At 36.4% G+C, this 18,261-nt stretch overlaps 2 protein-coding genes across 6 annotated transcripts; one reads left to right on the forward strand and one right to left on the reverse strand.

Moving 5' to 3' along the window:
* The first annotated feature begins 810 nt into the window (after positions 1-810).
* Positions 811-3,058, forward strand: si:ch211-145b13.6 (GPI-linked NAD(P)(+)--arginine ADP-ribosyltransferase 1). Of its 4 annotated transcripts, none has more exons than XM_041984205.1 (4): positions 811-901; positions 1,054-1,135; positions 1,237-1,931; positions 2,435-3,058. In XM_041984205.1, exons 2-4 carry the CDS (start codon positions 1,076-1,078, stop codon positions 2,523-2,525), a joined length of 846 nt encoding a protein of 281 aa, XP_041840139.1. In that variant the 5' UTR covers positions 811-901; positions 1,054-1,075; the 3' UTR covers positions 2,526-3,058. The 4 variants fall into 4 exon arrangements, 3 of the variants coding, with proteins under 3 accessions (XP_041840139.1, XP_041840140.1, XP_041840138.1); XR_006010122.1 differs by having other exon boundaries at positions 828-1,135; positions 2,435-2,576; positions 2,618-3,058; XM_041984206.1 differs by having other exon boundaries at positions 826-1,135; positions 1,274-1,931.
* A 1,991-nt stretch (positions 3,059-5,049) lies between these two features.
* On the reverse strand, positions 5,050-11,878 carry tacr3l (tachykinin receptor 3-like). 2 transcript variants are annotated; one of them, XM_041981826.1, is made up of 5 exons: positions 11,358-11,878; positions 10,667-10,855; positions 10,357-10,507; positions 6,744-6,940; positions 5,050-6,133 (listed from the first exon to the last, which is right to left on the reverse strand). In XM_041981826.1, the coding sequence occupies exons 1-5, from the start codon at positions 11,714-11,716 to the stop codon at positions 6,016-6,018; spliced, it is 1,014 nt and encodes a 337-aa protein (XP_041837760.1). In that variant the 5' UTR covers positions 11,717-11,878; the 3' UTR covers positions 5,050-6,015. The 2 variants fall into 2 exon arrangements, with proteins under 2 accessions (XP_041837760.1, XP_041837759.1); XM_041981825.1 differs by having other exon boundaries at positions 5,050-6,666.
* Between the last annotated feature and the right edge of the window lie 6,383 nt (positions 11,879-18,261).

The following is an 18,261-nucleotide window of genomic DNA, read 5'->3' on the forward strand; positions in this document are numbered from 1 at the left end:
AATATATTGTGATAAAAAAGGAAAGAGATCCTTATTCAGATTTGAAAAATTCCAATTATTTTGTAAATTTTTTATGATTTTACAAAGTGTGTATGAATATTAAATTATTAAAAGGGTTAGGGTTTATCAAAATGTATTAATTAATAACAACAAAAATTTGTTTTTGTGTATGGGTGCTCCATATAATAATAATAATAATAATAATAATAATAATAATAATAATAACTTATTATTACACACTCATTTCATATAGAATTTGTAACGTTCCATTTAACGTCATTTCCCTCCTTCATTTTGTTGCAACACTGAACAATTGCATTGTATATACATACACTGTATAAAATGTACACAATATGTAATATACATGGTAATATCACTTTTTACACAAAAAAGATGTTAAAAAAAAAAAACATTTTCACGTAGACATGGGTGATTTAATCCGTTAAGGTCCGACCCATGAAAAAATGGTAAGAAAAGTTCCAATTTTTAAATATGAGGTCTTTATTTGGCCCTTTAACAAAATGTAACAAAAAATTAACATTTTTTTGGGGGGATATCTACCATTTATTACCATGTGATATATTAAAAATATTATAATATGGTTTTCTGCTTCTGGGTATCTATTAGGGGACAGAAGATGAGTATCAGATTGTGTTCAAAGTTTATACCATAAATTGAAGCAAAATATCTCAGAAACTGTATGTGGCAAATATGTCATGGGTTAAAAATTATTTCGTGTTGTTTTTAACACGTCTGTTTTTAGAGTGTATTTCCTTGCACAGGAAACAGAAAGTTTGTGTTCATGAGATAGGGAGTCACACTTTCCTGAGCACTTCTTTCAAGAGGAAGTGCATACCATTGCAGTTTGCCTGGACTTGACTTTATGACCTAGTCGAATTTTGTAGGTATCTTCTTTGTTCTGCCTTTCCAGCACTTGCTTTTAATTTAAGTATTTATTGATTTGACTTGTTTATATCTATAGTTGGAAAGGACTGCAGTAAGTAATCTTGTTTCCTGGCTGGTAAAGGCAATTATTTGTCTCTGTTACAACAGTAGAAGAAAGAAAAACCCTAAAATGTTTGGCAAAGGAAACTTGCTTCTTGCTGGAATTATTTTCACTGCCGTCTTCAGCAAAGTAAGTATTTTATGCCAATAAATAACAATTAAAAAAAGTGTATATAAGAGAAAATATTCTCTCCTTTTAATCTTATATTCTATATTGACCTTCTATGGAAGGTGATTGTGGGGAATAAACTGCTGGATGTCGTCTCAGATGTAATTGATGACCTGTACAATGGATGCCAGAAAGAAGCCATGGAGAAGTTCATCAACTCTGGCTTATTAAAAAAGGAACTTAGCAACAGTGAAGAATTCCAGAAAGCATGGACAAAGAATACACAGTGTTCATCGCTAATCCCCGGAGGAATCAGAGAGCATACTGCTGCGCTTTCTGTCTTTCTTGATGGGGATGAAGCTTTTCTAAAGAAGGTGAACAACGCAGTGGAGACATTGGGGGCAAATCTGACAACTTATGAAAACGACTTCCATTTCAAGTCACTTCACTTCCTGCTCATGGATTCCATGAAGCTGCTGAAACCAAAGACATGCAAAACTGTGTATCTTTTATTTGATGGAAAACCACCTAAAAAAGGCTCAACAGTGAGATTTGGAGGTTTCACTGTGGGTGATTCAGACAGTGACAACTTGCCAGATTTGGTAGATGAAGTTCTCTTAAAAATTGAATCTTGCTTCTTTGTCAGCCTGGGGGATCACACCTGCAAGAAAAACACTGAAGTACTAATAACGCCTGCTGAAGTTTTCACTGTGAATGATGTGGGAACAAAAAAGGATGATGATGATGTAAACTACACTGAGGTTGTTTTGAAGCATTTAGAGCTAAACAGCACACACAACTGTTACATGTTTTTAAGGTAAGCCTCACTATGTTTGTTTTTCACAAATGTTATATTTATCGCTCAACTCCCAGACTTTTTAAAAATATAAAGCTCAGTTTACCAGTTTGCAGTTAAACTCAGCTAAATATTTCAGCAACACTTCACTTAAATGGTCTGATCAACTAGGGGAGACTAAAGGAAGAGTTTTAATGGTCTTCGGGTTAACAAGCTAACATGTTAAGTACAATTAAACTAGATATGAAAGCCAATGAAACTTGCTTTTAAATGCAGTTTAATTCTGAGTTACCACTTCAGAATAAAACTGGGTTTGATTCAATTGGACAGTTTATTCTTCAGAGGTTTGTTTATCTGATTTCAAACAAAAATAACAGAAAATCATGAAAAATGCAACCATGCCTATAATATGTCGACATTTCTCACAGACATGTATTTTATTTTTTGTATTTTAAGTAATATCTCACTTTTGTCTAATATAATTTCTTTTTCTTGTTTTGTTTTGTTTTTTTTCATATTCACAGGCCTACATCTGCCCAACCCAGCCAGGCTCCTGGCTTGCTCCCTCTGGTTCCCCCGCTTGTGGTTTTATCGCTTTGGTCTTTATTTATTTAAGATAAATTGTTACTGTTCATTTCAGACCTCTCTGACTATTATGGATAGACAATGTATTTTCAGGTAGAAAACTATGTTGTCATATCTTTTTTTTTTTTTAGGGAGGCATCAGTAAATAAGCAATGACAAGAAAAATGTGTAACATCACTCTCTTACATGACTTTATGTGCTGTATATAAACACAAAAATATGCAGGTTGAGCTGCAGCTTTTTACTTATTACTCAGACTTTGCTAAATAGAAGACAATGAAAAATTATAAAAATGATGATGGTGATTTATACAGAAGATTACAAGCAGCTGCTTCATGAGTGAACTTTGTGGTAGTTGAGAAGACACTGCATGCATTGATTAGAAGATCCTTTATACTGTAAAACTGAATCTAACATATATATGTAATTGGTTGAATTTATTAAACTTAATCCGTCATGTTAACTGATCTAAGCTATGTCTATATTGCGAGCTTGAATTATACCATTTCTTATGTTACCAGAAAAACAGAAAATAAATATAATGATTTTTTTTTAATCACAAGCAAAAATAGAAATGTAGTATATATTTACTGATGTACAGCACTTTGTTTCAGCTGTCTCATTAAAGTGCTTTAAAAATATTCGTATGGCATGGTATATACAGGCAGAAGCAGAATTTTTACAGTGCAAATTAATTTTAAGGTATAACAACAATCCTCGACAACACAGTCTGAAACGACCAAGACAGGTTTTTTAAAAGCTTCTTTAAGTAGCCTTCAGGAATTGTTCTCTAGACCTTAATGCAATTAAAAAGCATATTTCTTTTGCAAAAACTACTTTCTGTATTAAAAAAAGTTTAGTTATTATACTTATGAGATCTTAGTAACCCCAAATAGCCAGGAGAAATAAAAAATAAACATCAAACAAAAGCTTGGGTCTCAGGAAGTTATTATAATCCAAAGCTTTTGTTTGGATGTGTTCTCTGTCAAGATGATCCCATGCTGCTTCAATAATATTGAGGTCAGTGCTCTGAAGAGGATTCATCACTCCGTTATCGTTTTACATACCTCATCCTTTTCTTCTTGTTCCCCTTCTTCTGTTTCTGGCTTCTTGATGGCCACTTTTTCACAAAGACCATTTCTGATAAGACTTCTGCATTTTGCAGGTCCCGTGTCAGTTTATTTTGCTGGATTTTTCCTTTTTTTTAAAGATCTTCCAGGACACAGTAATACACACCATACTGGCCCAGTTGTTGACCAAATGATAACTACAGCATTACTAAATGCTTATTATTTCTCATAACTGTCAAACAAAATAGATGATCACACACAAAGACTATTATAAGTTTTAATTTCATCCATATTAACTGACCAAGCGTAATACAATTTGTGCCTATATGTGTTTGAGACTTCACCAGAATATAATAACACAAGCATTCTTGCTTGTAACCAAGTGTGCAGAAAAATCTTATTCATGTAAACACTAACTTAAAGTAGTCTGAAAAGTAGACACGGTGGCACATACAATGTCCAACATCAGAGGATACTTGTAAATTTAAACACTTGTAAAGTTCAGATCTAACTCATTTAATTTTTATATCACTGTAGCACATTTTAAGGGGTCATTGTTGATTTATCAATATGACAAGTACATCATTAAATACCAAACATCAAAAGCAGTTTGCAAATTTGTTCTTTGATACCAATGTGAAAGAAATTTAGCTACATATGGTAATTACTCATATATACTCATATAATAATCACATGTATATTCAGTTTTCTTTATTCATTTATTATTGTTAATCCATTCACTATTACGTTTTCATATTGTGTGTTCTCATTTTACAGAATACTGAAGTTACAGTTTTCATTGTGTATGCGTATGTGAGGTCAGACTGACCACTTTCATCCCAGAGCTCTGATATGGCAGAGTTGAGACTGGTTTTCGCACCTGCTAGATAGCAATAGTTGTTTGGGATATCAGCTTGTTGTGGTATGTGGGCTTTGTCTGAAAACTGGAAGAAAGTGGCACCACTCAGTCTTCTATTCCTCATTTATTATTTTGCTGTTTGACCTTCAGCTGGGGACCACCTGAATAAAACTGTTTTTCTCTGATAAATCCCCAAAGTCTCTCCCGACTTCACGCGAGTCGGGAAGACCACTCTCATTACTTGCAAGTAATCCTTTATTCAATACTTTTCCTGTAAATAAACCTTATATACTTTTACTCATTCCAGACTCTTGGTAATTTTTCTACAACACCAGCCATAATAATTTATACAGCTATGTTTGACAGAAGAATACATTTTAGCGCTGTGGCTTATTTTTCTACACACAAAAAGGAAATAACTTTCATAAATGGTTGTTTTCATCGATTCTTACCCATGGATTAGTAACAGACCACTGCTGACTAGCACAATTAAAATATAAACAGCTGAAAGGAATAAAACAAAATCTGAGATGCCACATGTACAAATGTTTAAAATACTTTGGCTCTAGCAAAATAAAAACAGCCCAATAAGAAAAATATAATTTACATAAAATACATTTGTACATTTAAGACAAACAAACAAATAGAGAGCTTGTGTTTACAAGCAAACAAAAACTCTGAATAAACCTATTGTAGCCTACAAATAATGAAAGGCATTCATGACGAAATATGTCAGATATGATGTACAGTACATAAATCAATACACAAATTCATTATATCTGATTTGCACGCTTCCATTTTGAAGTAGTAATACCCGTACTGCTGACATCCCACAGTCACTGCAGCTGCCTTGTCAGCCTAAGACCAGAGTTCTGCTTTTTAGTTTCAGTTTGTTTACAATCTGGTCATTAAATGTGATGCAAATGGTCTCCAAGCAGTTCCTGTTTGGGCTATGATAAGGATAAATATTACTGGCTTGTTTTTATTTAAAAAAAAAAGATTTTCAAATTGCTCAATAGAGATTTATAATGTCCTTGGAATCTAAAACGATCTTTCTTACTTATTTCAAGGTTTTCAGACTGTATCAAAGTAACTTAACCGCCTCTGAGCTGTGTCACTGTTCCACTGTTTCAGCTCTTGATAAAAAAGGTCAGAACTGCAACCAGACCACAATGAGTGGTTTCCTGTTTTTGAACACTGGCCAGCATGTGCTCCCTTGGACCAGTCTTTATCTCTGCATTCCCCCCATAGCTTTCCTGCTTCCTGAGAAGGTGTGCCTCATAGTAACATAACACTCACTTTGGTGTGGTGTAATGTCTAGATATATATTGACATATACTAATTTAATGTTATGACAGAACATATCAAAATTATACTGGTTCATAATACAAGATATTGCAGTCTGCCCCCCCGGACAAAAAAAGGCTGTAAAATTTTACCATAACTACATGTCCCACACTCATTTCTTTGTAAGCTGTAAATCAACACGAACATATATGCACACGGTCTCACTACATAATGTAAATGACTAAGCGCCGTCATACCTTAAAGATCTCATAGTTCCATATTAACCTGCACTTCGCTGCCAGGTTTACTTGTGCTTCCTAAAGTTTCCAGATGACCATCCTTCCTGAGTGTGATTCTGTTGGTGCTTTTCCTTCCTGCTATAAGGGAGTTTATCCTTTCCACTATCAGCCGCCCTGTGCATGCTTGCGATGGGGAAACAAACTGAAGATTAGATTTGATGCAATCTACTGGTTTTCTTAGCTAGACATTTATTTTTTCTGAACCGATTTACATGAATATGGTTATTGTGTATTAGACTTATATAGATCAAATAATGGATTTGTTTTAATTGGATTATAATTGGACTGCAATGAACTTGACTGAATGCAGCTAAGTGCCTTGAGAGGACTGTCATGAGTTGGGGTCAGAACAAAATGCTCTGATTGGTCTGCATCATCTGAAAATTATCTACACAAATTTCTGAGTAATGAGCTGAAGCGTGTCTCCAGAAGTCTAACTGTCTTTATTGCTCTGCTCAGATTTTGGTTTTGACATGTTTCCACGAGAACAAATACTCTTATTTTTGCTCAAGATGCTGGTGTCAACACGAGAGAGGGTACACATGCTGCTCTGGTGACACGGTCGAAGTCTCGTGTTCTGAAGCTCGAGTTCATCATAGCTTGACATCCGCACAAAGGGGCACCAGCGGAAAACCTGCTTAAAACCAGCTCGAAATCTGCAATCAAAACAACCCCCAAGATGTCACTGTACTCTAGTTTTCAGTGTTTGCATGTATGTTTGATTGGTACCCACCTGCTGTTGAGACAACAGTAGATAATAGGATTGTACATGGTGGAGCTCATTGCCAACCACATCACAGACAGGTAAACCTGCTGGATGTACTTCCACTTGCTCAGACGCTTGTTGAGACCCGTCACAATGAAGTAGACATGGTAAGGTAGCCAGCAGAGGGCAAAGGTCACCACCACAATGATCATCATTTTCACTACCTGGGGCAGGAGAGAGAGAAATGAAGAAAGTATCACCAGGAGAAGAAGCAACAACAGTTGCCTTTTTAATTTAACATCTCACCTAAGTAAAGGTACAGATGTGAGTCATAAAGAAAAAGATGGCTGGTCTTATATCAGTCTTGAGATGTATTGCCATGGCAATCTGGAAAATATGAAATGCTTTTCACAATGACTGAACCCCTAACAATTGTACTTCTGTAACCCTGGAGCAGTGATTCTCAAACTTTTTCTACCATGCCCCTCTTTGGAGGAATACATATATATATATAAATATATATATCTTGTTGCCCCGCCCCCCAGTTTGAGAACCCCTGCCCTAGCTAAGTAGTACATTTATTGTCTAACCATAATCAAATACTTTTAATGCCTAATAAAGTAGCAGGCTACTAGAAGAGTAAGGGGAGTCAGAATGCGGGTTGAACATGAACACAACTGCACATTTGAAAATCAGATGTCTATCCTTAATGACCCGAGCATTATGTTTACAACATTAGGATATGTCTTTGGTTCCCATAAAGAAAACTGGTCCCCAAAATGTTGGTGATTCTACAAAGGTCTTAATGAGGTAATAGAAACAAAAACACACCCAAACTTATGTTCACATTATACATCAGCCTACACCAAAAATTGTCAAATATTATGATAGGAACTGTGACCAATGAGCACAACTCTAACTCTTACCAGTAATATCCAACTCCTGACCATAATGTTCGGGAGTTAAGAAAAAAAGTAAACATAACAAATTATGCCTGTTCATTCTGCTAGCATTTAGCTAGTGCAGGAGGGTGGTGTTAAAATCTTTCATTCTTAGTTCTTAAAGGCTCAGCCTGCTGAAGAACATGTTAAAACCAAATAATGTTACCTACCTGTTACCAATTAAACTAAGTCCTGACATGTTTAAGGAGGTGTCTTTCATCAGTATTACATAACATTTCTGATTATTTGTTCTACCTGTTTGAACAAACTTGAAATCCTATATGCAGGGATCAAATTCAAAACAGACATGTCTTTGTCAAAAAACAATAACCTTGTTTAATTTTATTATTTGATATGTTGCCCTTGTATGTTGCAGTGTTTTATGTATTTTACACATAAAAATAATTTAGAAAAGAAGTGTAGTTGTTAATAGCAGTCAATATTCTATGTAACTCAGCAGTGACACAGCAAAGTAAAAAGTCATTTTAAAACACTTCAAAAAAATGAAAGAGAACATTAAACTTAGAAGAGTTTAAAAAAGCAACACATTTTTTCTTGCCTAGCTAGTTTTGCATGACAAAAAAAAAAAAAAAAAGTGAAATAATAGACGGCAACATCAAATCATAAGAGGTTAAGCTTTGTCGATAGAACTTTGCTGTGGGATGTTTGAAACTATCACAGCGTTTAAAGTTCAGAGAGCTTCTGTGATTCAGTGACTCTGTTGACCATTTACCTGCATTTTCATCATATTTTCCATTCAGTGGGTCTGCTCAACCCATAGCAACTTACGTAAAAAGATAGAGAAAGGTCACTGATGACGCATCAGGCCCAGCTGGTTCCATGTGAGACAGAACACGACAGAACTCATCAATGTGATACAGCACAATTTTACCACCCCAACCACAATGGAGACCTGTGGGGGGCTAAAAGGAGCAGATCATCAGCAGATGCTCATCAAAAAGGAGATGAGAGCCACTACTTCTCTTAACCTTAGATGCTATCATGTCAGCTTGACCTTTTGAATCAGACCTGACACTGTCTCACAGCTGGGTTTGCCATTTCTAAGTTTTTTTTTTACCTTCCTGGACAATTGGCTGAAATCTGTTGGTTTTATTTTTTGTTATTTTCTTTGAAGCCCTACATACAATTTCAATATGTATAACTTTCAGCTGCCTCAGTCTTTACTGCTTTGTACTCTGTGTGTATTGGTGGTTCATTCTTTATTTGCTGCTCATTTTAAAGTCTACTTTGTTGTTTACTTTGCCCTCAGTTCACAGGATAAACACAATGAAATTTAATCAAGATCATTGTAACTGAAATCGCTTCTCTACAGATCAACAAAACACATTCATTATTATGTTTTGCCTTTTAATGCATCCAAAGCATCCTTTATCATAAAAAAAAAACATCCAAGAGCCTGACCCTTGTGCTGACTTTTCATCATGTCTACTGAATAATCCGGCATGTTGCTCTGCAGAATTTGTAATATTTATCAATGAACTGCATTCTGTGGCATTAATCCCAGAGCTGTCTTGATAGATATTCGTCATCCCAGCTGTGATGTCTTTAATCCCGGCTCAGCCCACAGAGAAGCTGCTGCAAAGCACACTGTGCACACTGGCTGATGATGCCAACCTACATTTCATCAAGTGTTCAAAAGTGCATGAGAGGATGCAGTCATGTTTGCTCTTTATGTAATTTTGAGTAAATAAAGCGCAGAACTGTTCACAATCATGAAATTTTATCTGACCATTTATTGTCATTCAGATAATTGTACTATACAGCCAAACTGATTATATTTAATGCATGTGTTGCCTGAGACCTCTGCAGTACTCACATATGAAAATCCTTTGTTAAAATCCTGCTGTGGGTGAATTTTATGTGTCTTCTGCCCTCCAGTGGATTTATTAAAGTTCTGCAGTTAAAATGAATCTTTAAAGACTTATTTTTTTAATGGTAGCTTAAAGTGGTCACACAAATGGATAGTCAAATAATACGTTAAAATAGGTTATATTTAAAAGGAGGGGGTTTATATGTCAGGCTTTTCAAGGTTATTTGTATTGTGCCCGTTCACAACAAAGTAATATTTAGGTACTTTACAGAAATCCAAACCAAATCATTGTAATCCAATCACACAAATTCACATTAGTTAAATTAGCAATAACTATGTGTTCATGCTGTACCAAAAAAAAAAAAAGAAGAAGAGGAGTAATTAAAAAGTTTTTGTGTTTGTCTTCTGGTGTGCTGTAATAGCACTACACTATAATCAGAGCAGACTGCATTAAATTTGCCTTTGGTTTGTTTAATGTAAAATTGAAACCTGACAGCAGGCCACAGCAGTTACTAGGCAAGAAACAGGGTACACTGGGAGGAAGGCAGAGAGATAGCATACAAACTCCAGATAGAATGGCCCCAGCTAAGGTCTGAACAAACATATGCTTAAGTCACATCACTTTCCTGTGTGTTTTATCACAATCAAAAATCACTAACATATCAGCAACAAATTCCCAAACCAGCTAAAACTGTGTCTTGATAAACTTCTAGGTAAGTAGAAATTAACAACTTCCATTACATGTGTAATGTTAAGTGTATTAAATGTTAATGTGGTCACCAAATGTTCTGCATATTTCCTGTCCAATGAAACACATGCAACCGAAGACAAAAAAAAAAAAAAAAAAAAGCATTAACATGGAAATTACCTTCCTTTTAGCCCGAAGCTGTCCGTGATAACTATCAGATGAGTCTCCAGGAATCTCACTTCCCCACAGCGACACCCCCACGATGGTGTAAGTGATGCCCATCACCACTAAAGGCAGCACATAAACCAGGACTGTAACTATGATATGATACCTGCACAAAAACACAAACATGTTTCAAAGTTTCATTGTTTGTTTTAGTGTTTCAAATGTTTCAAATAGGAATCAACAAAAAGCACAGGGGTAAAAGCAACAATTTATTTATTTTTTTTTTTTTTTTACAGCTACAAGTCTGGAGAGATGATGTTCTCACATGAAGGAGTCGTCAGCCATGTGGGGCCAAGCCACGTAACAAAAAGTCCTTCCTGGTAACATCCGGGTGGTGGAGAAGTAGCAGAGGGGGAAAGCCAGAAACACAGCAAGGCTCCAGATACAGAAGATGATACCTATAGTGGCTTTGGCAGATAGGCGAGGCTTCAGAGGATGAATGATTGCCATGTATCTACAAGAAGAATGCAATGCACAAGTAAACTGTGAATTAATGAAATGAACACCCCCCAAAAAATGGAGTTTATAAAAGTTTTTGGTGAGGTTAACCATAAATGTGAACATTGGGAGTATTATGACAATTAGTACATTGTTAGTGTTAGATGTTGTGAATATCGCTTTAGAATATTCAGTCTAGTGGGTTTTTGAATGTCTTTATGAACACTCTGCACTGGAAAAACCTAATAAGTCTTCAGCAATTACAAATGGGTTGATTTCCTAATAGGCTCTCAGACCAAAGGTGCTCAGAAATGTAAGGCATTATGCTCAGACTGTAGCCTTTACTTTCATTTAAAAAGTAAAGCCCCCCCCCCACCCCCCCCCCCCCCCCCCTTTTTTTTTTTTTATTATTATTATAAATATGAGGTTACAAGTTATTTAATATTCATTCACAGCACTCTCACAAACTGGGTCTAAACTGAATTTAAAAAACAATCTATTAAAAACAACTTCTCCACCTGTCTATGGCTATTGCAGTCATTGAGTAGATGCTTGCAAACACGGCGGCGACGGGGAAGAAGTTGTGAAACTTGCAGTACACCTCTCCAAAGTACCAATCTCCATGAGCCGCGTAGATGAAGTTGATGAGGGTGTTGAATGCAGCCATCGAAACGTCCGAGAAAGCCAGGTTCAACAAGAAATAGTTGGTGACGGTCCTCATCCGCTTATGCGCAAAAATAATCCAAATTACGATTAAGTTGCCAAAAACTGCCACTGCTAGCACCATGATGTAAGCCACCGACCAGAGCGCGATGCGCCACGCCGGCTGCACGAACTGGTTGGCCAGAATTCTGCTTGTGTTCCGTTCAGAGGCCATTCCCCGACTGTCTCCGGCGGTATCTGTTTCAGCAGTTGAACTTTTGATGCGCAAAGTGGTCCTGATGCAAAGCCAATGTATCAGTCGAGCCGGTGTGGGCGTGTCCTTCTAGTTGCCTCAAAGCACCATGGTGTTAGGGTTAGTCAGCCCAGCAGAGGCGACGTAAGTGACTCCAACCAACCAACCAACGTCAGACGGTTTAGAAATGTCTATTTTGTAATATTTGTTATTGTACATGCACAAATTTATGATGTCAGGAAACAGGTGCTGCTCTAAGTCAGAATTATATAACAAAACCTCCACATTGGAAACAATTTTGTTCAAATAAATAAATAAATTTGTGACATTGTGATCAACAAAAATGCAAACTGATCTGTATTTTGTTCTCACAAGCCCAGTCACTCTGCTATAAGTAATCTCATTCCACTGGGATAAAGTGGAGGTTGCTTCCTGCATTAGGTGTCTGCAGCTTTAGAGATCAGCCTGAGTGTGATACAGTTAATCCTTAATAGCTTTGCCATCAAAATATCAGGGTTTTATTAAGGCTTGTGTTTATTATATAATCCTGAGCTCACTGTAAAGATCCATGTGCATGGTCCATGTCAAAAAAAAAAAAAAAAATTGGAATTTTTCCTAGAGTTTCTGAACAAGGTCATTGCAGTTTTCCACACTTTTTCCTCTTACTATTATTTTGATAAAACTTACAATGTATACGCTGTCTGTGGGCTGTCATGGCAACAGAGAAAAATAGCTCCTGTTATGACTGACAAGTCATGCTTTTTAATTAAACCAAAGTGATGCCAAATAATGCATAATTACAATACTGCATATATATATATATATATATATATATATATATATATATATATATATATATATATATATATATATATATATAATCAACAACATTATATATACTCTAAATGCAGCTAAACAGCTAGTTGACTGACTAAAAGATAGATAGGAAGGTCTAAATGCTTCTAAATTGCCAAATTTTATCTTTGCATAGTTACACATACACCAGCGTGAATGTACAATTAAATAGACTATGTGTGCATGGTGTGAACGGCCTACGGGATAATGAGACCGTTGTTTCTTTGACATTGAAAAGTAATGCTAACATTTTGTTGTTGGAGAGACAAACTACCTGAAATGATATAAAATGGCTCAAAACAGCAATGGAGAACTTAATTTGACCAGAAGTAGATGATAAAAAGAGTTGCAAAATAGCCCACAAGAGATGCAAAGCATAAAAAAGGAGATAACTACATCAACAAAATGACAAAAACAACTATATAGACAGAACATTACTAAAAAAGAAGAGACAGAAAGTCATAAAAATATGCCCAAACAGAAAAAACAATAGTTGTTCAATTAACTTAACAACACATAAATCCTTCAAAAAGAGAACAAAATATCCCAAAGACAAGCAACAACGGAGAAAGAAAAGCAATGTCGGGGGTATTGAGAAAGTTCTTTCAGACCAAAACATCAATCTTTCTTCTTTTTTTAATGAATCAGTGCAAAGGTAAAAAGCATGCGACTGAATTGCCTTTTTTCAATCAGGTAAAGCAAAGAAAGGAAATATCAATTCTAAAATAATACAAAATGACAAACAGGATTACAAAATGAACACAGACAGAACAAGAGACACTCCAAGAGCATTAAGTAATAAATCTTCTGTGTAAAAGGAGTTGGGGGGGGCTTTAACAACTCTGTGTTTTGGGACCTGCTGTCCCATGACTGTCCATAACCAAAAATAATGTTGTTCAGTTTCTTAGTTCACAAACATTGGTGACTTAAAAATAAACTTTACCAAATACGCTCTTTCATTAATTGTCTTCTTAACTTCCTGTAAACGTGTTGACAGCAAAAGAAACTGACACAATAAAATAATTAAATTAACATGTAACAATAACAAAACTGTTATATAAAATGTTGTAATCCAGACATAAACCATGAAGGTGTCTGCATAACATATAAATGTTTGTTTCCTGCTGTGATGACTGCCGGTTAGTTAAAAAACAGCCCCTGCAGAGCTGGTCTTTTATCTGCTCTATTGTATTGTGTGTTGGTTCATATTCTTACTGTGAATTCTGGTCATATATCCTATTCCCTTCAATTTTATTTAAAATCTATATTTCTTACCTTTAGTTTGATGTTCTCCAAAGAGAAAGAAGCTGTCGGTCAAAACAGTGAAGCTGTGCCCGCTGAGAAAAGAGCACAAGAAGGTCAGAAAGCCTGATTACTCTCAGCAGGCCTCATTATCCAGAGGCCACATCTTTTGGACCACTCCCTATCTCAAATGTCACAGTTAAAACCGGTTTTAAACACGCCCTGTCCTCCATATTAAAAAGGTCACTATTAAATAACCACTGATAGCATCATTAGCTGCCTCCCAAATGATCCCCTTAAAATAGATATGAATAATTCAGACATTTAATCAAAAGGGGGAGACAGCAGGACGGATGGGTGTGTCATTCTGTTCGGTGTTTGATCTGAGTACAAAGTTTGATGCCTGTAATGCAAACAACAAAATGGAGTTGATAAAATCCTGTGGAGGAACGTAAACTTGAAAATTTTTTTGCAGTCCTTTTGTTCCCTTCCTCATACGTTGGATGTAAGTACGTGACTCTCTGTCAGTGCTTCCACGACAGCTGGATAGGATGGCACACAAACACTCTTTTCAAGTTTTAGAGCAAAGTCGGGAATCATCAGAGATGTCACAATATGACACTTTGGAGTCTTTCCACTATATCAGTGACTCTGCAAGTTGCATTTCTTTAATGGGAATGTGACTGGGTTTAAAAGAAAATAAAAAACTAGTCTTCATGCTAGATATTTGCATTGTGTGGTCTTTTTGTTTTTTTTGCAGTCTGCAGTTTTAGGGTTATACAAATGCCACATGAATGCTCCATAATGAACAGCCATGTCAGCCCTTTATGTTAAGTTTAATACCCAATTAACTAGCAGATCAGACAGAAAAATGTTCAGATCTCCTGGTGTGCACTGAAAAAACCAAGATAGGCAAAGTGTCTCAAACAGCATACTGGGACGTCAACTACAGAGCAGCATGGTCTAAAATCAATATGAGCTCAAATTATTTTTCATTCAGCTTTCATTTAAAATGAGTTCTACTACAAGTGGAGTTGGAAACTACTCCCAACATCATGTCAAAAGTTTCCAGGCAATTTCGAGCTTCAATAATTTCATAGGCCCCAAATTAAATTTATCATTTCTTTCTAAATGATTTCAAATTTTTATTTAATACTATTTTTAGCATTTAAAACATTTTTTGTTATCTTTTTTGTTATTCTGTTTTTCATGGTGAGGCTTCTCATTTGTCTATAAATGACTTTAAATGACAGACACCTTGATCACACACAGTTATATTTGTTATATATGGTGATGTCAACACATATTTTATCTGTCTAGGCTATTGAACTTATCTTTTGAACATAACTGGGAATGTTTTTATTTCTGTTCCATTAACATTCAAACTACAACAGAAACATTTTATTTCATGGAAATTTTTCACTTAAAATTTGATGGCACCAAAACATTTAAAAAACATTTAAACACTGATGCATATCATTCTCCTGTGAAGCCATGCTGTTGTGATGGATGCGGTAGGTGGATTAGCATTGTCTTGCTGAAATATGTAAGGCAAGGCTTTCCCCTGAAAAGGACGTTATATCTGGATAGGAGAATATATCGCTCTGAAACTGGGCTATTCTACACTGGATCCATTTATTCTGGGCTGGTGCTGAATAGCCCCGCTCTAAAACCTCTATGTACTTTTTTAACATTGTTGGTGCCTCCACAGACATGTAAGCTGTCTATTCCACAGGCACTAATGGAGCCCTATACCATCAGAGATGCAGGCTTTCAAACTGTTTGTAGATACCAAATAGAATAGTCTGTCTCCTCTTTCTCCATGGCATCATTTCCAAAAAGAATTTGAAATTTAGATCCATCTGACCACAGAACAGTTTCCCACTTTGCCTTTGAATCATTTTACACAAACTTTGGTCCAGGGAAGATAGCAGTGCATCTGGGTTGTGTCTGCATACGTCTTCTTCTTTGCATGACAGAGCTTCAAGCTACATTTATGGTTTGCTGTTTTCACAGACAGTATCTGTAAATGTTCCGGAGTCCATGCAGTGATTTCCAGAAGAGAATTTTGTCTGTTTTTATTGCAGTGCTGCAGGACCTGAAGATCACTCACAGAGATTTATCCTGATTCTCTAATCCTTTTGATGATATTGTACTCTGTAAATGGTGTGAGAGACCTTTATACTCAATTTTTAGACACAGATTGTCACTGTCTTTATACTGTACATCTGAGAGGCTCTGCTTCCCTAAAATGCTCCTTTTCTACCCAGTTAAGCTACTTATTTCTTGCCAATAAACCTAATTAGTTGTCAAATGCTCCTGCAGTTATCACTGATTTTTGTCAATTACATTTCCAGTCTTTTGTTGCCACTGTTCCAACGTTTTTGAGTTGCATTGCTGCCATCAAATTCAAAATAAACTAATATTTTCCATGAAATGGTAAAATGTTTCATTTTCAACATCTGAACATTTGTGTATGTTCTATTGAGAATAAAAATGGGTTTATGAAATTTGTAAATCATTGAATTCTGTTTTTATTTACATTTTACATAGAGTCCCAACTTTTTGAGGGATTGGGGCTGTACTTAATTATAGTTCTTTTAAAGGCCTAAAAACATGATTTCTGAATTGAAGGTATCAATAGTTTTTCAGTGTTGTTTGTTTTACATGATCCAAAAGTGCATATACCAAACTCGAGTGAAAAATTAAGCTAACACCTTGCCTGCCTTTCTACTGATGAAAAATCAAAGGCAGGAGTTTAGACATCAATATGTGCAAATGACTAAAAGTACAAGTAAAACTGTAATTCCTTCATGGAGATTATGTGTTGGTGTGCTTGAGAGCTGAAAGCATGTTGATTTTAAATGCAGTAAAAAAAAGTTCCTGGACTGAACTGAGTGAGTAAAGAGAAGAAGAAGATGAGAGAAAGCAGCTTATGATCAAGTGACTGCAATAGGATTACATGTCTAAATGGAGACTTCTCCCTGCTGGGAGAAATAGCGGAGGCCGGTGGAGTTGTAAGAAGCAGAAACATCTTAAAACTGTGAGGTAATTAATTTTGGCCTTGGGGCTTGGGCTGGTTTGGGCATGTCACTGCAGGGATGGGTCGGTGAGCAGACTGGTGTCTGGTAGGTGCTCTGGGGCCCACTGTGTCTCCCAAGTGGGTGGGGGTTTGGGTAGAGAGGGGGGGAGTTTGGGGATGTGGGAGGGAATTGGCTGGGTGGGGGCACTGGACAGGTGAGGGTGTAGGGCGAGTGACTGGGAAGGGTGGCTGGGTAGGGTTGTTGGGACGGGAGGGAGGATAGGTGGGGCTGTTGGGTGGGTGGAAGGACGGGTGGGGTTTTGAACAGATGGGTGGAAGGATGGGTGGAGGCTTCTGGTTGCTTCCTTCCTCTGCCTTCTTCTGTCTGGACGCATTGCTGTTCCTGGGGTGGGCTGTCTTGGTTCTGTTCTCTGTGGTGGCTGCTGGTTGAGGTAATGCGGTTGCATTTACATGATCACTCTGCACAACTCACCCCTAATGTTTAGTACACACACCTAGATACACACCCACACCCCTACAGACAGACATATATACACATGCAGGCACACACCCACACACATATACTTGCTATTCATGGTTTTTACAGTTTTCTTCTCACAGGTGCCCCTGATGACTGTTGTGTTCTCTTAGAAGCTTTTAAGATGTTTACTGTGTCTTTATAGGCGTAGCAGCTCTTTAGCTTCTGTGGTTTGTTTTCTTCCTTTTGTTTTGCTCTCCCTTTTTCTATCTTTTCTCCTCTATCCACCTTTTTCTTTCTGTTTTTCGGTCGGATCCAGCGGTTATAAGAAAAAACATATTTTAAAATAATGACAAAAAAAAAAAAAAAAAAAACACCTTTAAGATTCAAAGGGAACCCCATCTCCAAAAGGCTCCTCCTGGCAGAGTAAATTTGTTCAGGACAATACAATTCCATAATTCTGCTGACATGGTGCTGGACAGGACTGGTTAAAAAAAAATGCAACAGAATGCAAAAACTACAAAATAAGACAATGAAAAGCAGAACTAAACATGGCAAGACCATAAAAACCAAAACCAAAATAATCAGATAACCAGACCAGACAACCAGATCATTTTTTAACATGTTTGTCTCTGTAAGAAGTGCTTATTTAGGGAAAAGATTTAAGATGTCTGCCATGTACTCTGTAAATTAAGTCACTTGGACACATGATCCTGCTTTTTTTTTTTTAAAAGGTCAGAAGTCAAATAGGGTGGGAACCACAGTAATAGAGCTTATCAAGAAGGGACCATGATCAGGTGATCCAAAGTGAACAGAGCAGTAATAGAAGGAAATTAAATGTAGAATAAAAAACATACATCACTTTCCAGGAATTGCGATTAGACAATGCTGGCTGGTGTTAAAACATGACTTATTTTTAGTATTTCAGAT

Source organism: Melanotaenia boesemani, chromosome 4 (genome assembly GCF_017639745.1).
Source record: "Melanotaenia boesemani isolate fMelBoe1 chromosome 4, fMelBoe1.pri, whole genome shotgun sequence".
NCBI lineage: Eukaryota > Metazoa > Chordata > Actinopteri > Atheriniformes > Melanotaeniidae > Melanotaenia > Melanotaenia boesemani.